This window comes from Drosophila navojoa, chromosome 3, assembly GCF_054131105.1.
Source record: "Drosophila navojoa isolate 15081-1374.11 chromosome 3, UAZ_NAV_1.0, whole genome shotgun sequence".
Lineage (NCBI taxonomy): Eukaryota > Metazoa > Arthropoda > Insecta > Diptera > Drosophilidae > Drosophila > Drosophila navojoa.
Window position 1 is genome coordinate 29,805,581 of NC_142891.1, and position 25,533 is coordinate 29,831,113.

Consider the following 25,533-nt stretch of genomic DNA (forward strand, 5'->3'; position numbering starts at 1 on the left):
ACTCATTTTAATTTTTTAAATGATTTTTAGAGCAAAATGAAAAAGTGGTGCTATTATTTTTTTCGGTATTTTTTTGGCTTTTTTGAGAATTTTTTGAATTATATAAAAACTATGAATATTTTTGTGATAATTCTTTTTTGCCGTAATAACTAATTAATTTCTGCTTATCTGAGTGAAAAAATTACATCAATACATTCATAAATGTGTCCAGGAGAACTCCTCAAACTCTGAATATGCAAGTGGTGCTATTTTATTTTTCGCAGCTGTATATATATACATATATACATAATCTTTTGTCAGTAATAGATACATATACTTATGTTTTGTAATATTTTATAAAGTAGGTTCCTTCGGGGCTCTTCTTCTTGTCCCTGAAGTCTTTAGGCTGCGCCAGTTATCAATCTGAGATTGATTTGTAAGTTGATGTGCAGAAATAAAACACGACTTGTCTCGAGTAGTAACAACTATAGAATGAATTTATTCATCTTCAAGTAGCAGCGAGTCTGAACGTATATGTATATGTTGTCCCTCGGCAACTCATGCGTGTGCACAAGCAAGTGTGCACATGTATGTGTGGCTGTGTGGCGCTGTGACCGGCGAGTCACTCATGTACATATATGTTTGTATAGTGACTAGCGGGTAGCTCGCGCAGTTCAAATAAATTGTTGTTGCGCGCCCTATATACCGTAATTTTCCCGATGGCAACTGTAGTTTTCCAGCCACAGATGCATTTCGTAGCCGAAATTATGCACTTTTGAGCAAAATTTTTGCTGTGTTTTTTTTCTCCTTCTTTCTGCGCTTAAATTCGAAGCAATACACTTCGCTGTGTACTCACTCCCTTTTTTTTGGAAAAAACAGCTTTAATGCTCACCCGTGTCTCCTCTCCACGGCTTGAGATCCACCACATGCGCCGTCCTGGTCCGCTTATCGGCCTCCGACCTGATCCGGCAGATTACTGGTGACACAAAAATGGGTCCTATATGAGGGCCTCCATAGCGTGGTGCCAGTTTTGCTGCAAATCCCTCTGCGGCATTCGACAAGTGGTGTTCCTTTGCCCACCCCTTGTCACCTACGGCCGGCTTCCACTGCCGCCTCCGTAGGTTATAATGCCGCGCCTGATCCTGTCCAGGTTTCGACGCACTATCTCAAACACTTCGCGCATCTTGTTGGCTCTCTCGACTGGACTCTGTGCCTCCTGCCCTGCGCCGATTGTTTGCGCGTCGAACAGCTATTTGGGCAGCCTTGGCTCTCGTCCTTGGGTGATGAAGGCGGCCGAATACCCTGTGGATGCTGACACGCTGCTGTTAACCGCCAAAGTCAACTCCGGCAATGCGTCGTCCCAGCATCTCTGGTCACCTCCAGCGAACTGCGCAGTCATCGTCTTCACTGTTCTGTTGGCCCTCTCAGTGGGATTCTCTTGAGGTGTGTATGGTGCTGCTTGACCAAACGGCAAGCCTCCTCTCCCAGAGGCTGCCGTGAGAGCGCATCTGCTACCACATTCTCTTTTACGTTTGTGGGTGGATTCAGTTCGGCGATAGCGGCCACTTTCTCTGGGTCCGTGCAAATGCCATCCTCCGTGACTTTGTGACCCAGATACTTCAGCTCCTTGAAAAAATCGCACTTGTCGATGTTGACCTTCAAGTTGGCTGCCCGCAGTCGCCCGAACACCTCTCGTAGGGTGTTCATTTGCTCCTGCCGCGTTCGGCCGATGACGATGATGTCGTCCAGGTAGGCAAAGGCATGGGGCATCATCTCTGGGCCGATAACTTGGTCCAGCGCTCGCTGAAATGTTGCCGGCGCAGAGTGGAGTCCAAACGGCATCATTTTCCACTAATAAAGCCCTGTTCAAACATGAACATACATAATAATAAAAATAGAGACAGTACTCGAATAACCTGCGCGTTATCCGACACAAAGTAATAAATATGTCATCCCTTAGTTGCAGCGACCAATGCAGCGTCTAATATATGTAAATGTAACGTGAGCCTGGGCCCAAAGATTCAAAAAAAGGGACACTTAAGTAAACATCTGGGCACTTGTTTGTGTGAGAAAATGCACCCTTCCAGTGACTGGAAGTAGTTTTAAGAGTCTCTGTTAGGTATATAAGAACTAGGATTTTAAGCAATAAACAGTTCAGTTAAGATCTTGAATTCGGCAAATGTGGAGTGTTTTTCATTTTAACGCTCTAACATTTTGGTCCTTCGGCGTTCTCTGTGTTTTCCCCCACCCGTGGTAAGAGACACAGAGAAAGGAACCAGCGTCTTAATGCTGATAGTTTTAAAACTCAGCTTAAGACAAAATATAGTATATTACTCTGTTTTCCCCCGCCAGTGGTAAGAGACAGAGTATATACATATATAAACTAAAAGTGGTGCTCAAATTTAAAAAAAAGAAAATTTGTAGTGCTGGTGGGTCTGCATTCCCAAAAAGGGACTAGACAAAAAAAAAAAAAAAAAAAAAAAAAAATTAAAAATCCGAAAAGTTCGGTTCTCTCGTGAAGTGCAGAGAGAGAAAAACAAAAAACAAAAACAAAAATTGAAGTGATTCGGTTCTCTCGCGTGAAGTGCGGAGACAAAAAAAATAATAAATAAAAATCCGAAAAATTCGGTTCAAAAAAATAAAAAATCGAAGTAATTCTGTTCTCTCGCGCAAAGTGCGAAGAGGCAGAATACTACCAAAAGGTTTCTGTTCTCCATCCAAAAAGAGAGACAGAGTAAAACTACAGCGAAATTCGACGAAAGAAAGCGACTCATCAGAACCGTCAGTGGCCAACGGGAAGAGGAATATCACCAAGATCATCAGGCGCCCCCTTCAGAGAAGACTGGATCAACAGGAGGACAGCGCGGATAAGATAAAGATAAGTCGTAGTTTAATTTTTTTTTAATAAATATAAATAAAAATAAAAAGAATGCTGTCAGAAAAAGTGATAAAGCTCTTGAAAATGCAATCGGACTTAGTGTCCAGATTGAAAAAACTAGACTCATCTGAAGAAATTAGGCCACCGAGCGAAATTTTAGGAGAGTTAGAAAAAATAAAAGAAGAATTAGAAAATAATCATACCTTATTGTTAAAAGTAGGGGTAATAGACCATGCATACTTTAACAATAAGGAATTTGATAAAGCGATGAAAAGCATACAAGATTTGAAATTAGAAATTATGAGGGCTGAGAAAGAAGAAGATAAAGATGTGAAGCATGTTAGAGCAGTCACAGTTCACAAAAGCTCTGAAGAAGAAGTAGAGTTTGAAAGCAAAGTCGAACAGTTAAAACTATATTTAGTAGAAGTATATGAGGACATTGCAAAAGGAAACGTAGGAATCTTCGAGATTCGAAAGAATAAAATTAAATATTTATGGAATAAAGTTTCAAAGCTAGTTCAGGAGCTAAGAAATAAATATGTGTCAAACAAAATGTTTGACGAAGAGGTTAATGAATTAGATTTTGATGTGCAAAATGCAATCAGTGCGTTAGAAGCCAAAAAAGGCACCCCAATTCAACCCATAATCCACGAAAAAATGGATAACCTTCCAGGTCTACCAAAAATTCAAGTCCCAATATTTTTTGGAGATGTCAAAGATTGGGATTTATTCGCTGAATTATTTTGCGACCTTATTGATAGAAGAGAAGATTTAACTCCTTCTATCAAATTCAGTTACTTAAAATCCTCATTACGAGGAGAAGCAAAGAGCATGGTTGCTCATTTATTAACGGGGTCCGCAGATAATTATTCTACCGCTTGGGAATTACTTACCAAGCGATATGAAAATAAAAGGAAAATTTTTTCGGAACAATTGAACCGAATAATGGACCTTCCAAATTTAAATATTGACTCATCCAAAAGTATCAATTATTTTATTGATACAATTAATGAGTCAATACATATAATTAAAAGTAAGGCTCAACTTTCAGAAGAAGTTGATAAAATCTTTGCACACATAATACTAAGAAAATTTAGTAAAGAGGCACTTCAATTATACGAAAGCCAAATAAAAAAGACAAAAGAAATACAATTACTGACTGACGTAATAGACTACTTAGATCAGCGACATTGTTCATTATCCACTTCAAATAAGGAGGAAAAGAAAATTCACTCTGGTTACAATTGTCCTATATGCAAAGTAGTAGGTCATAGTACCACGCAATGCACGAAATTTAAGGCAATGGTCCCAAGAGAAAGATTGGATGCTGCAAGAAAGATACAGTTATGTTTGAAGTGTTTAAGACACACGAATACTAATAGGTGTACAAGTAGCATGAATTGTTACTTTTGTAAGAAGCCTCATCATACAATGTTACATATAAATACAGAAAAAGTTAATACAGTAGTAACAAATGAAGAGGCCTTATTAGCCACAGCGATAATTAAAGTTAAAGCAATAAAGGGGAATTATATTAACTTAAGAGCCTTAATAGATAGTGGATCTCAAAAAACAATTATATCTGAGGAGGCCACACAGTTGCTAAATTTACCCAGAATCAGAAATGAGACAGAAATAAGTGGTGTCTCATCAGAAAATACTTGTAGGTCGAAACACAAAGTTAAGCTAATAATAAAACCTAGAGAACCAAATAAAGAACAGTTTAGGGTTGAGGCCATCATATTATCAAAGTTAATGAAGGCTCTCCCAGTTAGTAAAGCAAATATAGACATGACTCAATGGCACAATTTCACTTTAGCTGATCCACAATTTTATAAACCAGGTCGTGTAGACATAATAATAGGTGCAGACTTATATCCACACGTACTAAAAGATGGGATAGTAAAGATAGATGGATTACTTGGGCAAAAGACTGAATTTGGTTGGATTGTATCAGGTTGTACAAAATCAAAAGGTAAAACAACGATAGTAGCGACAAGTATTGCAATAGAAGACCTAGATCGGTTCTGGGAATTAGAAAACGAAGAAGAAGAAGATGTCAAAGAGATAGAATTTTGTGAGAAAAATTTTCAGAATACAACAAAAATTGATTCAAGGGGTAGATATGTTGTAACAATTCCGTTCAAAGAAGAAAATGAATTAGGAGAATCAAAGCCACAAGCTATAGCTCGATTTCTTAGCTTAGAGAAAAAGCTGCAAAAAAATGAAAAATTAAGAACAGACTACACAAATTTCATGAACGAATACTTGCAGTTAGGACATATGATATCTACAAATAAAGAAGGAAAATATTATTTACCACATCAGGCAGTGTTAAGAGATAGTAGTCTGACAACGAAGCTAAGGGTAGTTTTTGACGCATCTGCAAAAACAACAAATAAGAAAAGTCTAAATGACATTATGTGGACGGGACCAAGAGTTCAAAAAGATATATTTGACATTATATTAAAATGGCGACGCTGGGAATATGTAGTATCAGCAGATATAGAAAAAATGTATAGGCAAATAAAAATATCAAAACATGACCAAGAATTTCAATATATTGTCTGGAGAGATTCTCCAAGTAAAAAACTAAAGAACTTTAAGCTTACCACAGTCACTTATGGTACTGCATCAGCTCCTTACTTAGCCACTAGAGTTCTTTTAGACATAGCCAATAATTGCAATAACGCAACAATTAAAGAAATAATTAAAACAGATTTTTATATGGACGATCTTATGACAGGCGCTGAGTCCATACAAAACTGTAAAGAAATTGTTGAATGTGTTTCCAGTGAACTAGCAAAAGTAGGATTTAATCTGAGAAAGTGGATTTCAAATAAATCAGAAATAATTGAAGAAATAGACAGAAATGAAGAAAATAAGGTGTTAAGCATTGAAGAGAATGAGTCAATAAAAACATTAGGTCTACAAAGATGAATTCAAATTTAGTTTCACTGACAACAATATTAAAACAATAAATAAAAGAACAGTCTTATCAACACTTGCTAAAATATATGATCCCTTAGGGTGGTTAGCTCCAGTGACCATAATAGGGAAACTGTTTATGCAAAAGCTATGGCTAACTGATAAAAAATGGGATGAAGAACTATCCAAAGAAGAAATCAAAGAATGGAAAGAGTATCAAGATAATTTGAAACATCTACAAAACCTAAGAATACCTAGGTGGGTCAAAATACAAAAAGATATTGAAGTACAGTTTCATGGGTTTGCTGATGCTTCTGAAAAAGCCTATGCAGCAGTAGTATATGCCAAAGTAGGTAATTCGGTAATGATATTAGCTAGTAAATGTAAAGTTAATCCCAAGAAAAATCGTAAAACTATTCCCAAATTGGAACTATGCGCTGCCCATCTTTTGACAAAACTCATTTCTAAAATAACAGAATCGATTAAAATTAATGTTGAAATCTTTGCGTGGAGTGATTCCACTATCACATTAGCTTGGATCCAAAACGGGTTGAATAAAAATAAATTCATTAGAAAACAAGTAAGAAAGCTCTAGTCGAGACTGCTCGACTACGAGATCCCCTGAACCCTACAAGCAACTGATATTTCAATAATAATTAGCACCCACACACGCACTCATGCAAACAAATACACGCACACACACACACTCACATATACAGGCGATTTCGCTTGGGTTGCGCTGCAGTGTTGGCAATATTAGGAGAACTTATTTGTTGAATAATTTAATTTCTAGACGTACGATCGTAATGAAACTTTCAGAACGTAATCATAATGTTAAAATGTATGTGTATACCGAATCACAAGTCTCTAGTATTTGATATACGACTTTTACAAAGATGAGGGTTAAGGGGTGGATTTAGGGGTGGGGGGTAAATTTTAACAAAAACCGAAATTGTATGACATGCGTCTTAATATACATTTTAAATTTGGAGACTGTAGCTTGAAAGATGTAGGAGATATAATTTTTAAACTGATCTTCGATAAGGTTTTTTATCGATAAAAAAGTATCGGAATGAGTTATCGTTTTTTAGTGATAAACTCGATATCCGCGTGATATATACGGACATTTTAAAAAAAAGTTGAAGTCTCTAGCTCTTATATCTTCTGAAATCGACGCGTTCAAACATACGGACAGACGGACGGACGGACGGACGGACGGACGGACGGACGGACGGACGGACGGACGGACGGACGGACAGACAGACGGACAGGGCCAAAACGACTTAGCTTGTCGCCCTGATCAAGAATATATATACTTTGTGGGGTCTGCCACGCCTCCTTCTGCCTGTTACATACATTTTAACAAAACCATTATACCCTGATTTCCCATTTTCAATGGGTTCAGGGTATAAAAAGAACGGATGAGATTAGGAAAATGTCAGAAATTAAATGGAATCATGTAAAATCAGAAGACAATCCAGCAGATATAGCATCCAGAGGAATCAATACTTATAAATTAGTAGAATGCGAAATTTGGTGGAATGGGCCAAAGTGGTTAGCCAAATCAAAGAACCATTGGCCAAAAGAAGAAGAAAATGTAGATGAAGAAAAAATAAGTGTGAACACTATAATAGAAAACTCAGAAAAGAATATAATAGGTGAATTAATCAAACGATATTCTTGTATGCAAAAATTACAAAAAGTAGTAGCATTTATTATTAGATTTATTAAAATCATAACCAAAAAAACGATACAAAAGCCACAAAAATATATAACAGTAGAAGAATTAAATAACGCTAGAATATTAATTATTAAACAACAACAAGCATGTCAGTTTAGAACAGAAATAGGAAAGCTGTTGGGGAAAAAATATTTACAAAATAAGAGTAAAATAATTAGTTTGAATCCATTTTTAGATGAAAAGGGAATACTTCGAGTAGGAGGAAGATTAGAGAAAGCTAGTATTGGATTTGACGTAAAGCATCCAATTATTCTTGACAAATGCCATTTAGTTAACTTAATAATTAAAGATGCGCACACTATCACTCTGCACGGAGGTATTAATGTAATGAGAAACTATATTCAAAGAAAATATTGGATAATTGGACTCAGAAACTGTCTAAAGAAATACTTACGTAATTGTATTACATGCACTAGATATAATCATACACCCACACAACAAATAATGGCAAATCTCCCTATGAATAGAATTACAATGTCATACCCATTCTTGAATACGGGAATAGACTATGCAGGGCCTTATTATATGAAATGTTCTAAGTATCGTGGGCAAAAAATGTATAAAGGGTACATAGCATTATTTGTGTGCATGGCAACAAAAGCTATACACTTAGAAGCAGTTAGTGACTTAACGTCAGATGCATTTTTAGCTGCAATGAGAAGATTTATTGCAAGGAGAGGAAAATGCTTAAACATATATTCTGATAACGGTACAAATTTTGTAGGAGCAGCTAAAAAACTAGAAAAAGAATTTAAGAAAACAATTCAAGAAAATACAAAAATTTCTTCAACGTTAGAAAAAGAACAAATAGAGTGGCATTTTATCCCGGCGGCAAGCCCTCACTTTGGAGGAATCTGGGAAGCGGGAGTAAAATCAGTAAAATATCATTTAAAAAGAGTAATAGGAGATAGCAATTTAACCTTTGAAGAAATGACGACACTATTATGTCAAATTGAAGCAGTCTTAAACTCCAGACCTCTATACACTACAGGGGATGATATCGATAATATCGAAGTACTAACTCCAGGACATTTTTTAATAGGTAGACCCACAGTAAGTGAAGTGGAGTCAACAAGAGAAGAAAAAATAGGAAACCTAGATAGATGGAAACTGATCCAAAAAATGAGGAGAGATTTTTGGAATAAGTGGAAAAATGACTATTTATATACCCTTCAGCAAAGAAATAAATGGAAAAAAGAGATGCCAAATTTAGAAGAAGGGCAAATAGTATTAATAAAGGATGAAAATTGTCACCCTGCTAGATGGCCACTAGGGATAATAAAAGAAGTTCACAAAGGCCAAGACAATAAAGTTAGAGTCGTAAAAGTTAAATCTCAAGAAGGGTTAGTTACACGACCAATCAATAAAGTATGTCAGCTAGGTGAATTAAAAAATGAAGACTCAGACCTAAGAAGCACAAGACAATCTAGCAGAGGGAAAGGAGGATCAAGACTAAAAGTACTAATGGCAATGCTAGTCTTAGCTCTCTTCTGTCAGGTATCAAGTGCAGAAGTAACGAAAAGCGATAAGATAACAAATTCAAAATTAGGTAACAACTCAGCAATCTATTTAGATCCAATGGGTGAAGTAGAAATAGTAACCTCATCATGGGATCTAATTATTTACTATAACCTAGATTCATATTTTGACATGTTAAAGAAAGGGAGTGAATTAGAAGGGAAAATGAGAGCAGTGTGTACGAAACTACAGAGTTTCGAGGACCAATGTAATATAATACTAAATAATACAAAATGACGAATAACAGAATTAGAAGATAATAACAAACTATTTATACTACAAAATAAACCAAGAACCAAACGTGCACCTTTCGAATTCATGGGCTCATTATATCACTTGCTATTTGGGATAATGGATGCAGACGATCGAGAACAAATGGAAGAAAACATGGTCAGTTTATTAGACAACCAACATAACATAAAAAAATTGAGTGAGAAACAGACATCAATAATAGATTCCACAGCAAATATACTCAAAAGAACCACTGAGGAAATCAATATTCATTTCAATGACATGAATATACGTATAGACAATATGACAGAATTGCTAAAAGAATCGTATTATGTGTATAAGGAAGCAATTAATTTCTTTATGATAACAAATCAATTAAATGCCTTAATTGAAGAATGTGACAAGATTCAAACAGGGGTAATAAATATGCTAATTGATATAAATCATAGCAGATTAAGCCCGGTTATATTGAAGCCTTACCAATTTGGGGAAGAAATAGCCAAGATAAAAGAAAGTTTGTCCGAGAATTTAGTCTTACCAGGGAAAAGGACAGGTACAGAACTAAAAGAAATATATCAATTACTTACAACGAAAGGAACCTTTATAGACAACAAAATAATAGTTAACGCCAAGATTCCGCTATTCAGCAGATACCCATCTCATTTATATAAGGTTATCCCAATACCAGTCTACAATGACGACCAAATGATAATGGTACACCAAAGAACAGAATATTTAGTGTATAACTTCGAAATTGATTCTTACCACTTAATGGCCGAAGCCACATTAAATAAATGCAAAAAATGGCAACCAAACAAGCTCATATGTGAAGGTAACTGGCCCTGGGATAATGCCAACGATAACAGCTGCGAAATATCACCACTCAAGCCAAACCGACCGGCGAACTGTATCTATCAAACATTAGTTCATTCAAAAACATACTGGGTTGAATTGGAAGGTAAAAGTAGGTGGTTATTTAAAGTACCGATTAATGAAAAGCTAAGCGTACGATGCAAGGGAGCACAGCAAGAACTAATAGAATTACCAGAACAGGGTGTGTTGAAAATGAAATCAGATTGCACAGCTCGATCAGGAGATAAGACCATAATAGCTCATAATAATGATATTCACACTGAAAGATACGAGAAAATCGCACCCTCATACGTAGGAAAGATTGTTGACGTTCCAAAAATAGTTTGGAACCCATTAGCACTGTCAAGAATAAATCATACGAAAGAAATTGAGCATTTACAAATAGCAATACAGCAAATGAAGGAGAGCCATATAGAATTAAAAGGGCTCCATTTTCATCACATATCAGGTCATGCTTCTATGTTAATAAGTATTTTGATTGCATTAATATTAATCATATATACAATAAGAAAATGTAATGTAAAGAGGCGATTAAAGGCTATAACATTTCCTGGTCCCATATAATTTGAAATATAAACAAGTAAGAAAGCTCTAGTCGAGACTGCTCGACTACGAGATCCCCTGAACCCTACAAGGAACTGATATTTCAATAATAATTAGCACACACACACGCACACACACACACACACACACACACACACACACACACACACACACACACACACACACACACACACACACACACACACACACACATACAAACAAACACACGCACACACACACATATATAGGCGATTGCGCTTGGGTTGCGCTGCAGTGTTGGCGATATTATGAGAACTTATTTGTGGAATAATTTAATTTCTAGACGTACGATCGTAATGAAACTTTCAGAACGTAATCATGATGTATAAATGTATGTGTATACCGAAACTCAAGTCTCTAGTATTTGATATACGACTTCTACAAAGATGATGGTGAGGGGGTGAATTTGGGGGTGGGGGGTAAATTTTAACAAAAACCGAAATTGTATAAAATACATCTTTATATACATTTTAAATTTGGAGACTCTAGCTTGAAAGATGTAGGAGATATAATTTTTTAAGTGATCTTCGATAAGGTTTTTTATCGATAAAAAAGTATCGGAATGACTTATCGTTTTTTAGTGATAAACTCGATATGCGCGCGATATATACGGACATTTTAAAAAAAAGTTGAGGTCTCTAGCTCTTATATCTTCTGAAATCGACGCGTTCATACATACGGACGGACGGACGGACGGACGGACGGACGGACGTACGGACAGACAGACGGACAGGGCCAAATCGACTCAGCTTGTCGCCCTGATCAAGAATATATATACTTTGTGGGGTCTGCCACGCCTCCTTCTGCCTGTTACATACTTTTAACAAAACCATTATACCCTGATTTCCCATTTTCAATGGGTTCAGGGTATAAAAATATACAGAAAAATACTCGATAACCTGCGCGTTATCCGACAAAAAAAAATTTTATTCGATAACCTGCGCGTTATCAAACTAATATTAAAATGAAAACAAAAAAGCAAATATATTTTTGGCCCCTCTGGCAGAATGTTTGAAAACATGCGAATACTGGATGACCTGCGAGTCATCGAACAAAAAATAAAAATTTTTACAACCACAACATTTTTGGGCCCCTGGCAGAATGTTCAAACATGAACATACATAATAATAAAAATAGAGACAGTACTCGAATAACCTGCGCGTTATCCGACACAAAGTAATAAATATGTCATCCCTTAGTTGCAGCGACCAATGCAGCGTCTAATATATGTAAATGTAACGTGAGCCTGGGCCCAAAGATTCAAAAAAAGGGACACTTAAGTAAACATCTGGGCACTTGTTTGTGTGAGAAAATGCACCCTTCCAGTGACTGGAAGTAGTTTTAAGAGTCTCTGTTAGGTATATAAGAACTAGGATTTTAAGCAATAAACAGTTCAGTTAAGATCTTGAATTCGGCAAATGTGGAGTGTTTTTCATTTTAACGCTCTAACAAGCCCCTTTCCTGGCACCGTGAATGCCGTCAGTGGTTTGCTGGCCTTCTCCATGGGTATCTGCCAATACCCATCCTTCAAATCCAGGCTGCTGATGTTGCGCGCCTCTTGCAGCTGATCCAAAATGTGATGCACACGTTGCAACGGGTATGCATCTTTAATGGATCTGCTGTTCAGCTGTCGAAAATCCACACATAGCCGCCACTTCCCATTCTTCTTGCGAACCATGACAATCGGCGCGCTATGTGGGCTCTTCGAGGGCTCAATGCAGCCTTTGGCCAGCAGCTCATCCACCTGCAGGTTGATCTCCGCCTGCATTTTTGGATTTTTGGGGAAGTAGCGCTGCTTTATGGGCCTGTTGTCCTGCATCCTGATCCGGTGCTCCGTGATCCTGGTGGTGCCTTTCACATGCTGGAACTTCTCCAGCTCATGCCTCAGAAAAGCATCCACCTCTGGGTCTTTGTGCATAGGCGTTGGCTGCTCCATGTTCGCCTCCACTGGCGTTTTTGGGCTCGCCTCCACGCTGGCCACAGCCACGGACAGCTTCTCCTCTGACTGTCCGCTCGACTGTGGAATTCTTGGCTTGATCCTCAACGTCAACGGGATTTGGCTTTGCTGATTCCCCAGGCTGATCGTCGCCTCCAGCTGCGAGTCCACCTGACTGCAACTGCCGTACGCTAAGCGTATGCGCCGCCGTGTTGCACGCACCACGCCCACTCCTTTGAGCCTATCAGCAAGCTTTTCGCTTATAAAGCTGCTTGTGGCTCCAGTGTCGATTGTGGCTTTTTGTTGGGTGGCTCCAATGGCCACAATCGCTGTCATCTGGCTGCCTTCATCCTGAAGACGGCCCACTAGCGCCTGGGGGCTCCTGGGGGCTCCTGGCCGCTGTTCTGGATGGCGGGTGCCGCTGCTCGTTTCCCGACTGGAAACAGGCAAAAGTTCTCACCCGCACTGTCAGCAGAAGTCCAGTGCCTTGTTGCGGCACGTAAAAGCGCGGAGCCCCTCCTGGCCACACACTCGGCATGCCCTGGCTGGATTCGGGATGTGTGTCCTTGCTCCGGTTGCGCCTGTCCTTGGCGCAAGTGAGGGCTTCGCCTCATCCTCCATGCGGCGATACTCCACATCGCCTTCAGCGTCGTCCATGGCCATAAATCGTGTCCGGCCCGGCCGTGGCTGCTGCAGCAACCTCTCGCGGTCTCTCTCCAGCTCCTCGAACTCGTCTGCCAGGTGCATCAATTCCACCAGATTATTGAATTGATACGCGCGGGCGTAGGCACGCAGATAGGGCAGGCTGTTATTGTAGATGCGCTTCATCTCATGGTGTGCTCCATAGCGCAGAGGCCGCATGAGCGTCTGCATATCCACCATGTAGACCTTGAAGCTCTCGTCTACCATCTGTCTCCGGCGTTTGACGTCGTCCTCCAGCTTCTCCAGATAGCCTCTGGGCAAGAAGAACTCCTGGAAGCTGCGCACAAACGTCGCCCACGCCGTCCAGTGCCTGTTGTTGGCCACGTACCACTTCAAGGCCATTCCTTTCAGCAGCTCTGGCATCGTCATCGGGATCATGTCCAGATCCAGGCCATATGTGTCGGCCGACCATTCCACCTGCTCCAAGAACTCCAAAGGCTTTGTGGTGCCATCAAAGCGGAAGCTCCACTCTCGCACTTGTTTGGCCACCTTTGGATATTCTTGGGCTGTGCTGCCGAGTCCTCGTGGCCTTATTTCGGGTTGCGGGGTGGATGTGCCTCAGTGAGGCACGGCGTCCATGTAGTCGCCTCAGCTCGGAGATCCTCAGTGAGTAAGGAATGCTACCTTCATTCCTCTCAACCCACTCGCCAAACTGCCTCCGCATAGCGTCCAGTTTGCCTGACAAGCTCACTCCGAGCTCGTCACCATAACTCAACACTTCATCCTTTTTCACAATTTCTAATTAAACTCTTATCACAGGGCCCCACGTTGGGCGCCAGTTGTAACGAACCTTCTGTTTATCCCGAGTCTAAGCTGGGCTACTTTCAGCTGACTGTGGATTCGTGCCAAAAAATTTATTGGTTGAAGCCCCTGCGATATTAATTAGTCACTTGTGAATTTAGGTTTTATAGCGTAAATGTATATTCTCTTGAATAAGTTTAAAATGTACACGTCACTTAAATTTATGCTGGTTGGCTTTAGCGAAGCACACCTACTGAGCACTGGTTCGACGCACTCCGGCTGGGAGAGTGTTGTGCTAAAAACACGCTAGTTCACAGGGACGATTCGGGAAACGCCACGACTTCGGTCTGAACAAAACTCTGGCGGTTCGCTCAGATATGCAGGCCTCTCCTACTATCCCACTCGCTCACAGCACAACACTAGCTTCGTTTTCACTCACAAACACTTCTCTTGCGCACGGCTACGTGAACTTACTCAGATGTGCAGGCCTCGCTTAAGCCGCTGATATGCACCGATGACCTGATCGGTGCCGCTGATGATGCTGGTTGCCTCTTTCGTTGTCGCAAGGATTCCCACTGTATGTCCTTGCTGTTTCCACGATGTCCTTGCTGTCCTTTGAAGTCCTGGGACTCCTGCTTTACAACTCGCGTTGACTTTCACGGCACTCTGACTTTCACTAATCATTTTTCACTCGCTTAATCCTCACTTAATCGTCCCTCAATCCTTTAATCATTTAACTCTTAATCACCCCGTATGGAGCCGCCTTTTATAGCCCAGCCACAGGCCCTGCTTCGGGTGATAACGGGGCCTGTTCGGCTCTGGAGCGGGGCCTTTCAGCCGCTCGTGCTCACAGAAACGGTAAAGTGGCGTGATCCGGGTGACGCCACTTTCCCGCCAAATTGCGTGGCCGCCTCCCGACGAGAACCCATTGCTGAATCTGTAGGAGCGAAAGAGACCGCCTCTAACACGACTTTGACCCCCTTTCCAGTGCGAGGGTCGCTCCTACAGTATTCGCGTCGCTGTGTGGAGCAACATGTATATGCACGTATATGCATATAAACGCACAGCAAATACGTACGTTCATATACATTAATACGTGCATACCTATATTGCTTTGGTCAACAAGCCAATTTGTAAGCATTCGAACGAGTTGTTAAGCCGTATGCCGGTGGAGAGGATTCCATTGAGTGGAAATGTGCTGAGACGGCGTTGAAAGAGACGTCAATGAAGACGTTGCAAGAGACGTTAATGAAGGCGTTGGAAGAGACGACACTGACATGTTAGTAGAGCTAACATGTGAGATATCAGACACGACCGAGGAATCTTGCTGATAGGTGATTGAAACTACTAAAGCTATTAGGCACAAGAGTTAATGTGTTATCCTATTGAGTCGCTGGTGCGCACGTATAGTAAGATTTTGAGTGGGTTGTTGTCCTAATGATCTAAGTAAAGCTCACATGTAACTAGTGGAAGTCCTTTTGTTACCGGATACATCGCGAAAATATTTGTTTTATCTTGGAAACTATGTCAATTGAATGACCAAAGTGGTAAATTCAAAATAACTGGTTTTTTATTTAAAGTAATGAGTTTGGATCGATTTGTCCTTTAAGTTGAGCTGTGTATATCCGTTATCCTAACCTGGCAGACGTCTCTGTCTGACGCAGTCTGGGCCCGACAGTAAGTTAGAGCGAGACAAGCATTACCATTGCAACACATGTGAGCGAGTATGTGTGTGTACTCACATAGAACAGCAGTGAGATGGTAAAACGAAGCGTCAGGTGATGGATGTTTATATAATAGAAAATACTATTTCCGATACCTCCGACAAATACAGTTAGCAGTTAGCAGTGCGCGCTTTTATACGTGCGTGTGAATGCATGTGTATGTATATATATGTGCATAAAAAAAATGTGTAGAATGGTAAGAAAATCAGCTTGGAGGGTTCAGGGTATCTCCTAGTCGAGCAGTGTGTATAGGTGGATAAGGATAGCGCACGATGCTTGCGGGACGGCCGTAAAGCATTGCTTCGCAAGCTTTTTGCACTCCCTTAGCTTGGGACAGCTCGTCTTCGCTCGACTTTACGAACCTCCATCCTGATTGTGGTCGCGAAGGTGCTTATAAGCTTCCAAGCTGCCTCCGATTCCAATATCACGTTGACCATGTTGTCCGCTCTAATGGAACGGCCCAATGCTTCTTCCAGACAACGCCTCTCCTCTAGGAAGCGGCCACATTCGAATCAGACGTGGTTGGCGTCCTCCACTAGACCTCGTCCGCACCAAGAGCATTCGCCGGTTTCATCGTGGCCAAAGCGCTTCAAGTAGCTCCGAAAGCATCCATGTCCCGATAGAATCTATGAAAGATAAAAATTAACTTCGCCGTGTTTGCGGGTTATCCATGGCTCAAGCTCAGGGATAAGAGTATGTGTCCACCGCCCTTTAGTTGAGCTGTTCCATCTTCTTTGCCATCGTGCAATGCTGTTCGCTTTAATATCGTTGCGTCGTATAGGCTCGATTGCATTCTGTTACACGGTCGGCGACTCACTCCTCCAGGGGCACCATGCTGGCTAAGACTAGCGCCACGTCGTCAGAGACTGTTCTGAATGCGCAGCAGACTATGCACTCAGTCTGTAGATGGCGCAAATGCCCCGGCTGTAGCTCGGCGTTGCAATCGCCCTTGCCCATATTGGCGCAGCATAGAGGAGGACGGACCTTATAACGCTCATTAGAAGGAGACGTCGTTGCTGCTTCGGTCCCCGCGTGTTGAGCATAATTCTTTGGAGAGCTCTACAAGAATCAGCTGCCTTTTTATGCACATATTCTAAGTGCTCGTGGAAAGATAATCTTGTGTCTATCATGACGCCAAGATATTTTATCGTCCTCTTTGACCTCACCTCAATGGTGACGCTGCCGATCTTTATATTGACAGTTTCCACTCTTTTGCGACTGCTGACTAGGGCAGCATCGGTTTTGTGTGCCGCTAGCTCGAGCCTCAGTATCTTTAAGCTCCTTGCGTATGGCGACGACAGCCACATCATCAGCAAAGCCAATGGCCAGCACCTGCTGGTACTTCCAAGCGCAGTACGCCGTCGTACATGATATTCCATAGGAGAGGCCCCAGCACTGAGCCTTGGGGTACTCCAGCTGACACTGTATGAGTTTGGGGACCCTCACTCGTATTGTATACCAGTGTTCTTCCTGTGAAGTAGCTCTTTATTATCTCTAAGATATTTAGGGATATTATATTTTGATAGCGCATCCAGTATCATATCCCAACTAGAAGGCATTCTTTACATCCAGGGTCGCGATGATGCAGTAATGCTTCGTTCCGTGCCTTGGATGACGGAAGTTGCCAGGCCAACAACTTTTTCTAGCGCATCAATTGTTGACCGGGCCTTCAGGAAACCAAATTGATTAGGTGACAGGCCTCCAGTGCTCGCAATAGAAATCTCCAGTCTAGAGCAAATCAGTTTCTCAAACACCTTTCCCATGGTGTCTCATAGGCAGATTGGTCTATACGACGATGGCTCTTCCGGTGGGTTGCCAGCCTTGGGTAGCAATACCAGGCTCTGCGTTTTCCACTTTGTAGGAAATGTCTTCTGAATTAAACATTCATTGTATAATTCACCTATGTTTACATTCCACCAATACATAGGCTCCTGTTGTCGCGTGAACTGTTTGCGATGTAACATGCTCCTATTGCATGCTCCTATTGGCATGCTCTGACTTCAGCATTACCAATTGTGCCCAGAGACTGAAAAGACCACGGGATCAAAAGTGTCCAGCCGATACGATTCTCTCCACAAGGTTGACGCCTGGCAGGTGCCTCACCTATTGTGAACAGAAGTGCCGTATGATCACTGCCCGTATTGCTATCGCAATGGCTCCATGTTGCATCCCGAAAGAGGGATGAAGTGACAAAAGTAATGTCAATTACAGATCCGTATCTAGCCCGACTGAAAGTGAGCTCGTGGCCAGTGTTGAGCAACGCAACATCTGGTGTTGCGAAGATCTCCAGTAGGATACGGCCTCTGGCATTTGCTGTGTGGCTGCCCCATTCTTACGCCCATGCGTTAAAATCTCCTTCTATAATGGCCTTCCGACCCCTAGCATACTCGGCAAGCTCGTCTAGCATGCTGGAAGCCAGATAGCAACTGTAGAGCCATAAGTTACCATATCGGCCACGTACGAACCCATTGAATGACTTAACATCCGAAAGTACATTCGCTGAGTTGCCACATACCCACAACACAGCTTTGCCATTTGCGCCTGTTACCCATGTTACCCGGCCGACCTACGGTGATGAGGCTCACTGAGAAAGGCTACGTCTATACGTTTTTCTCTTATTGACTGATCAAGTAGATCTTGGGCAGTGATTTAAGTTAAGCTGAAGAAACCTTAACATTTCATTTACGTGCAGCTTCACGGTAGGATGGGCACTTGAAGCTGCCTGCTGAGTGATCCGTCTGCTTTTCACCTTTCCGGGCGCAGAGGCAACATTTCGGTGGCTTGTTGCATGCTTTTACACTGTGACCCATCTATCCACACATGAAACAGGCCCTTTAGGTCACAGTCGCTGATGCAGTTGGCTGCAATATGACCGTAATCGAGGCACTTGAAACAGCGTTTAGGCTGATTCACGGCTCGGCTACGGCATACTACCCATCTTATTCTGATTTTGGACAGCTCGAGCAGAGTTTTGGCTTTTCCAATTGGAAGAGCAACTGTAGCTCTTTGCTGTCCACCAAAAGCTGGTCGAAGCGACTTGATAGCCTCAATGAGGAAAGAGCTATCCTTCAACTTCACCCTAATTGCCTCCAAGATCTCCTCTTTGCTCGCTAGCTCATTTAAATCACGAATCTCAATTTGAGCCGCTTCGGTAAGTCTCTTAACTACCGCTCGGTCGCCCAAGGCCTTGCCTGCTCTAAATTTGGGTCGCCCTTGATTACACGTAGCATGACCGCATAGCTACAACCACCTACGCTTGAAATTGCAATTGCCTCAGTTCTGGGACGTTTTCGCATAGGCTTGCGTCCTTTAACAACGGTCCAGCTGCTCGGGTTTGTCTGTCGACCTGCCTGGTTTGGATTTTCAACTGTAGCCCATAGAGCCATTGGCTTTTTTGGGTTCGCTGCACTCCCTCGGTTTCTTTGAGGGAGTTTTCCTCTGTTCTGAGGCAACTTTCCTTGACCGCTTGGGCGTATTGCTATCTGCAATTGCTCTAGCGCGAGCTTTCTCCATTACTTTCTTTACCGGCATGGATTTACTAGCCTAGCCAGCTTCTCTCTCATTAATGCATTTATATGCCGCTGACCCCCAAATAAGGCAGACCAACCCTCTAGCGTAACTCCTATTTGGGTTAACGCTTCATTTAGCGACTTGGGCTAACGCTTGTTTTTAGCGACAACAGAGCAATACTCTAAGATAGGACGCACACGCGAAGTAAATAAGCGCTTGGTGGTAAAGGATCTTTAAATTCCTTAGACCAACGTTTAATAAAGCCAAGCACACTTTTGGCTTCATTAATGATGGTAGAAATATGAAGATTAAAATTTAGTGTACAATCAAAGGAAACATCAAGATCTTTGACTGTATGGAAATATTGCGCCGTAAGGAAATATTGCTAATTTTATAATCAACAATTAGAGGAACGGTACGACTGAAGGTCATTGCCGTACACTTTGAGCAATTTAAGTCCAGCTGGTTTGCCACACACCAAAGTTGTCCATTCGCACTGGAGTATGGAAGGCAAAGTTTTACATCATTAGCATATGTAAATATAGTAGAATACGAGATACAACTAGGAAGGTCATGTATAACAAGTAAGAAAGCTCTAGTCGAGACAGCTCGACTACGAGATCCCCTGAACCCTACAAGCAACTGATATTTCAATAATAATTAGCAAACACACACGCACACACACACACACACGCATACAAACAAGCACACGCACACAGACGCATACAAACAAACACACGCATATACACACACTCACATATACAGGCGATTGCGCTTGGGTTGCGCTGCAGTGTGGCAATATAATGACAACTTATTTGTTGAATGATTTAATTTCTAGACGTACGATCGTAATGAAACTTTCAGAACGTAATCATAATGTTAAAATGTATGTGTATACCGAATCACAAGTCTCTAGTATTTGATATACGACTTTTACAAAGATGAGGGTGAGGGGGTGGACTTAGGGGTGGGGGGTAAATTTTAACAAAAACAAAAATTGTATAAAATGAATCTTAATATACATTTTAAATTTGAAGACTCTAGCTTGAAAGATGTAGGAGATATAATTTTTTAAGTGGTCTTCGATAAGGCTTTTTATCGATAAAAAAGTATCGGAATGAGTTATCGTTTTGTAGTGATAAACTCGATATGCGCGTGATATATGCGGACATTTTAAAAAAAAGTTGAGGTCTCAGCTCTTATATCTTCTGAAATCGACGCGTTCATACATACGGACGGACGGACGGACAGACAGACGGACAGGGCCAAATCGACTCAGCTTGTCGCCCTGATCAAGAATATATATACTTTGTGGGGTCTGCCACGCCTCCTTCTGCCTGTTACATACCTTTAACAAAACTATTATACCCTGATTTCCCATTTTCAATGGGTTCAGGGTATAAAAAGGGAAAAGAGTAATATACCCAAATGGCTACCCTGAGGTACACCAGACGAAACAAAGATAACATTAGACATAGCTGTTCTGAGCAAGACTCTTTGGGTTCTACCAATTAAATAGGATGAAATCCAAGAAACAAGTCTAGGCGAAAATCCTAAGCGTTCAAGCTTCGGAATAGCAGATAATTTCGCAATGCCTCTATAGTTGTAAATATCAGATTTTCCACCTTTTTTATATAAGGGAATGATGAATGATGAGGAAGCGTTTTTGCGAAGTACATTTTATTCTTTCCTCTTTACGCTCTTAATCTTGAAATATAGTGATGACACTAAGCTTATAACAGTGATAACACGATATTCATAATATTTTGAAGACACGACATATTCATCATATGTATATACACAGTAAATCTGAAGTCTCCACGTCTAATAGTATTCCAATTAGGCTCAAAAAAATAAATAAATTTTTCGATTATTTTCGATAAAAAGTTATCGGATGAGTTATCGAAAAAATTAAGCAAATTCGTACTGCGCATGGTCACTAACCAGACAACACATAGACACCTATTTTCGAGCATTGGTTCCCAGACCGTTCGTATTTGCTCGGCTTCTCACTTTTTAGGCTTGTGCTACGAAAATATGGGAACACAAATGCGCAACATCTAAAGCAAATCGCACTCGCAACTATCTTTGCGTTCCGGCAAGCTCCAACGATTCGGAGAGAACATTTAGTAAAGCTGGGGAAATTATTGGCACACGTCGCCTTAAAACAAAAAATGTGGAAATCTTACTTCTTTTAATTAAAAATACATCTGGTTCCAAGATGAGTAACTTTAATATTACATTTGGTGAAGATTTTAGGTTTAAGTTGCTTAAATACTTTTAAGTTTGAATATTGTTTTTATTTATTTTTCCGATATACTAGAAATCATATTAGTTGATGAGCTGGAGAGCTGAAATTTTGAATGTAGATTCGCATCGACAAGCCAAGATCACGTGCTATAGCGGATACATCTATGTCCATTGGGGGCGTGGCAAATCGGATAAAAGTGTATCTCCTAGAGTTTTAAAACTAGAACGTTAAAATTTTGCATGTGAGCTAATGTTATGATTCTATAAAGATGAATTCGGATATGAAGGTATAGTGATTTTTCAAATACTGCTATATTTTGGAAACTATTGATGCTAGAGACCTTCCAAGATGAAAAAGCTTTGGTGTATATATGTCCGCCCACAGGAGGCATGGCAAGCCTCTAAAGTTTATATCTCCTAAAGTATATGATAGAAGCTTCAAATATTAATAGTTAAGTTACTAGAAACTTCCTCTATCGATTCCCCAAATAATATTGTTACGCCTCTTTAGGAGGGTGGCATATCAAAATGTACCCTGTAATTTTTTCCATTTTTAGAGCGTAAGTATACAAATTTTGCAGCTAGGTTGCGGTTAGCTTCTTCCATTAGCTGGCCAAAAATGAAGTGTATGCGAACAGAAGAGGCGTGACAAATCGAGAAAAACGCAATTTTCTACTGTATTAGAGCTAAACTTGGATTACCTTTACCTGTATAAATGTATAACAGTTATAAGTTATAGCTGTCAGTTACGTCGGAAACATCTTTTAGTACTGTTCTGTAAATGCAGCCTTGAAAAAAATGGAGTAAGTTGTAATTATTATAAATTTTCGATAATACTATTGATAGTATAGACTGTTTTCATAATCGATAATTCTCAACATCAATCGTTTTACTGTCGTTTCATTATCGACCAGAGAACACATAGACCGGACAAGTAGTGTAAAGTGTTTTAAACACTTTTTTTGACATTACGACCCATACAACTTCGTATTTGCTCGGCTCCTCACTTTTAAGTTGAGGCTACGAAAATATTCGAAAGCACAATCATTTTGCTTCATGCGCTCAACCGAGATGGTCGATGGTTGAACAAAAGATCCCTCTGTGCTCAATGTTTCCCTTGCTCTCTCTCTCTCTCTCTCTCTCTCTCGGTGCTCTTTGCTCTCTCAACTATGTATGTGTACCCAGTGGCGACGACCTGAATGAGGTCTGCTGAAATAATGCATTACATACGAGAAAAAAGTAATGCATTACATATGAACTTTTTTTTCAGCGCATTTGTAATGTACAAATTAAAAACTGCTACTCATACGACAGAATCGAGCTCTTGTCAACTTCGTTTTTGTATGCGCTTTCACCGCTAATCAACAAACGATTATCGTCTTTCGTTGCGTCGTGACGGAATCGCCGAATTTCGTTATGAATTTTACCGTTTGTTGCATGGAATGCGTGCCTTTTTTCGTTTGGTGTTTTTTTTTTTTTGTCTATGTCTATTCCTTTTGTGTGTATAGTGTTAATGAGTGTAAATACAAGTGCAAAATTGCATATGTGTGATGATTTTTGTTTTCGTTTTATCCGCCGTGACGGGTCACTTTTCTGATCTTGTTGAGACGTGCGGACGTGAATTTAAAGGGAAGTAATCTACAGTAAGTTATAAATATATAATATACATATGTATATTATAAATTGGCGTGTTGCACTATATTAGTGAAAGCAGTTCAAATATTTGAACGATGCTCTGTCTGGTTTGTCTAAATGATCTTAATATAATTTTTAATGACAAAAAATTAATAATGTTTGGTTAACAGATGCTATTAAAACCAATGGGTGGACAGGAACTGCTTTCGGGTTCACAAGGGTCGGCTTGCACAGCAGAAATTTGATAAAAAACCACAAATAATTATATAAATAAATACGTAATATTACAAAATAAATTATTCTTAAAAATTTAAATAAAAATTAGTACATTACTGAATCGTTTCTATATTTCCATTAGTAATCAATTATTTATGCAATTACATTTGCAAAGAAGTCAGCCATATTATATAGTGGGAAAATAGGTTGTGGGTATATTGTGTTCTAATGTACGCACATTACTAACCCATAAGCAATTTTGAAATTGTATACGGCGTTTTCTTCAGACTGCGGAATTTCTGCATTACAATATTTGAAAAGTGTATGCATGGGTAATGGAGAGCCGAAGGAAACTTCGTCACCTCATTACTTTCTGCATTACAAACTTCAATAATTTTATGCACCCGGGAGGAAAAGCGGCCATTCCACTATGGGTAAAAAGCCCGAATTTTTGGCATTAATTGTCCCTGAAGAGATAGAAGCTTGAAATTTTTTATACATATTAATATGAATTTTTTATAATTTCGTTTTTTTTTTTTTAATAGAGCCACTCCCCCACCCCTTTCGCTTATAGCGTCCACCCGGCTATTGCAACGAAAATTCTAGTTCTCAGATAAACTATCACTAACTTTGAATTATAATTTAGTCATAGTTTTCTTCTTCCAACTTAATACAATTCATATCATATATGTTATCATAGGCGTCTTCAGAATCATCTTCCTCTTCTTCGCTTTCTGTAGAACTAGCAATTGTTTCAGAAGGATCGAAACTATATGCTTCTAGAAAAGCAATAACTTCTGTAGGCAGTTCGTTTTTTCAATTTCGGCGAGCTCGTTCTTACAAAATGAGACTAGAAATAAGTGGGTTTGATAAGTCTAGTGCTCTATTGAATACGCCACTTATATTTTGTAATCGCCTGCACTTCCTAGTATGAGATTTTCGCGCTTCAGATGCTTGCTCCCCCAAACTTCCAACTGGAAGTATACAGGTGTCCATTATTTGATGCCCATGCACCAAAATGTTGTGGATAGTTGGGCGCATTGGATAGCAAAAATATTATATATAAAATATGATATGACAAACACAAATTGACTGAGACTCTGAGTCCGGCCTGAGAATAAAGTAACCTTTAATGTTTTCTCACACAAAGCTTTAAATTTCCAGGAGTTCATGCGCGCAAGAGATAGCAATTAATATTATACAAACGTTTTTAAAGATTTCTTGGTCAAAATATTAAATGGTAGAAAACAACTCAACATTTCCAAAAGCTCTTCTTGCTGCGTTGCCGTCATTACAGCTACCACTTCAAAAGAAAAGTTGTATCCTTTTCCGTTCATTTTTTGACGAAACTAATGCAAAGAGGCGTCGTGTTATCATACTCTCAAGCAAGCTCAGAAGCCAATTTTCTCTTTAATCGAGGACCAACATCGTTATAATTTAATTGCTTTTGACCTCATCTTTTAGGTGATCGGTCGAATGCACTGACCTTGATACTTGACTCTAATCAGCAATCGATTGCATTTTTTCAAATGATACTTAATAAATCCAACTATTTTTTTTTTACTCTATAGTTAATTGATTTGAATTTATCGTCCGATAGGTTATCTTTACTTATTTTGTAACGCTATAATCTTTTATAGCGCTTTGTTGTCGCTTGTTGCTGCTCCGCACTTCTAGCAGCATGGAATTGCAGACCTCATTATTTTGTGTTGGAGCAAAAATGAGCAAGAAGTCTTTTTATTATTGGATTTAGCAAAGATTAACACAGAACTTCAAATACCTTTGAGGGATCAAAAGTTATATCTAACGAAACACACGTATGAATCTTAGTTTTTGTCTACAAATGCACAATAGCTGTCTAACTTTGCACAATCACAGGACTACAAAAAAATTTTCACTCATCTTATTTAACATAGCCTCCTAAATCTTTTCCATAAAAAATATTGTCAACTATTTCAAGCACCCTAAGATTTACACACGTTGAAAATAGAGCATGATTTCAAGCGCTTTTTTCGATTTTCCATGCAACTTTGAATCAGCTAACTTTGACCACTGACCAGACAACACATAGACTAGACATGTAGAACAA

The 25,533-nt window shown here is 40.0% G+C and overlaps 2 protein-coding genes and 1 long non-coding RNA gene across 5 annotated transcripts in view; 2 read left to right on the forward strand and 1 right to left on the reverse strand.

The window, feature by feature from the left end:
* LOC149091982 (uncharacterized) overlaps positions 1-25,533 on the forward strand; it is a 202,016-nt gene that overhangs the window by 72,079 nt on the left and 104,404 nt on the right. The gene's annotated exons all lie outside the window — the stretch shown is intronic.
* The window catches only part of mthl15 (methuselah-like 15), a 141,650-nt gene that overhangs the window by 35,403 nt on the left and 80,714 nt on the right, over positions 1-25,533 (forward strand). The gene's annotated exons all lie outside the window — the stretch shown is intronic.
* LOC149091987 (uncharacterized) lies at positions 11,741-13,575 on the reverse strand. The gene is made up of 3 exons (XM_089257005.1): positions 13,271-13,575; positions 12,101-12,841; positions 11,741-12,059 (listed from the first exon to the last, which is right to left on the reverse strand). Exons 1-2 carry the CDS (start codon positions 13,573-13,575, stop codon positions 12,163-12,165), a joined length of 984 nt encoding a protein of 327 aa, XP_089113131.1. The 3' UTR covers positions 11,741-12,059; positions 12,101-12,162.

Excerpts from the sequence above, each read along its gene's own strand:
- LOC149091987 (XM_089257005.1), bottom strand. The coding sequence starts at position 13,575 with ATGGTAGACGAGAGCTTCAAGGTCTACATGGTGGATATGCAGACGCTC. Across the intron at positions 12,842-13,270 it reads CGCATGGAGGATGAGGCGAA|TCAGGTGGACTCGCAGCTGG; the intron begins GCCCTCACTTGC and ends CGGCAGTTGCAG.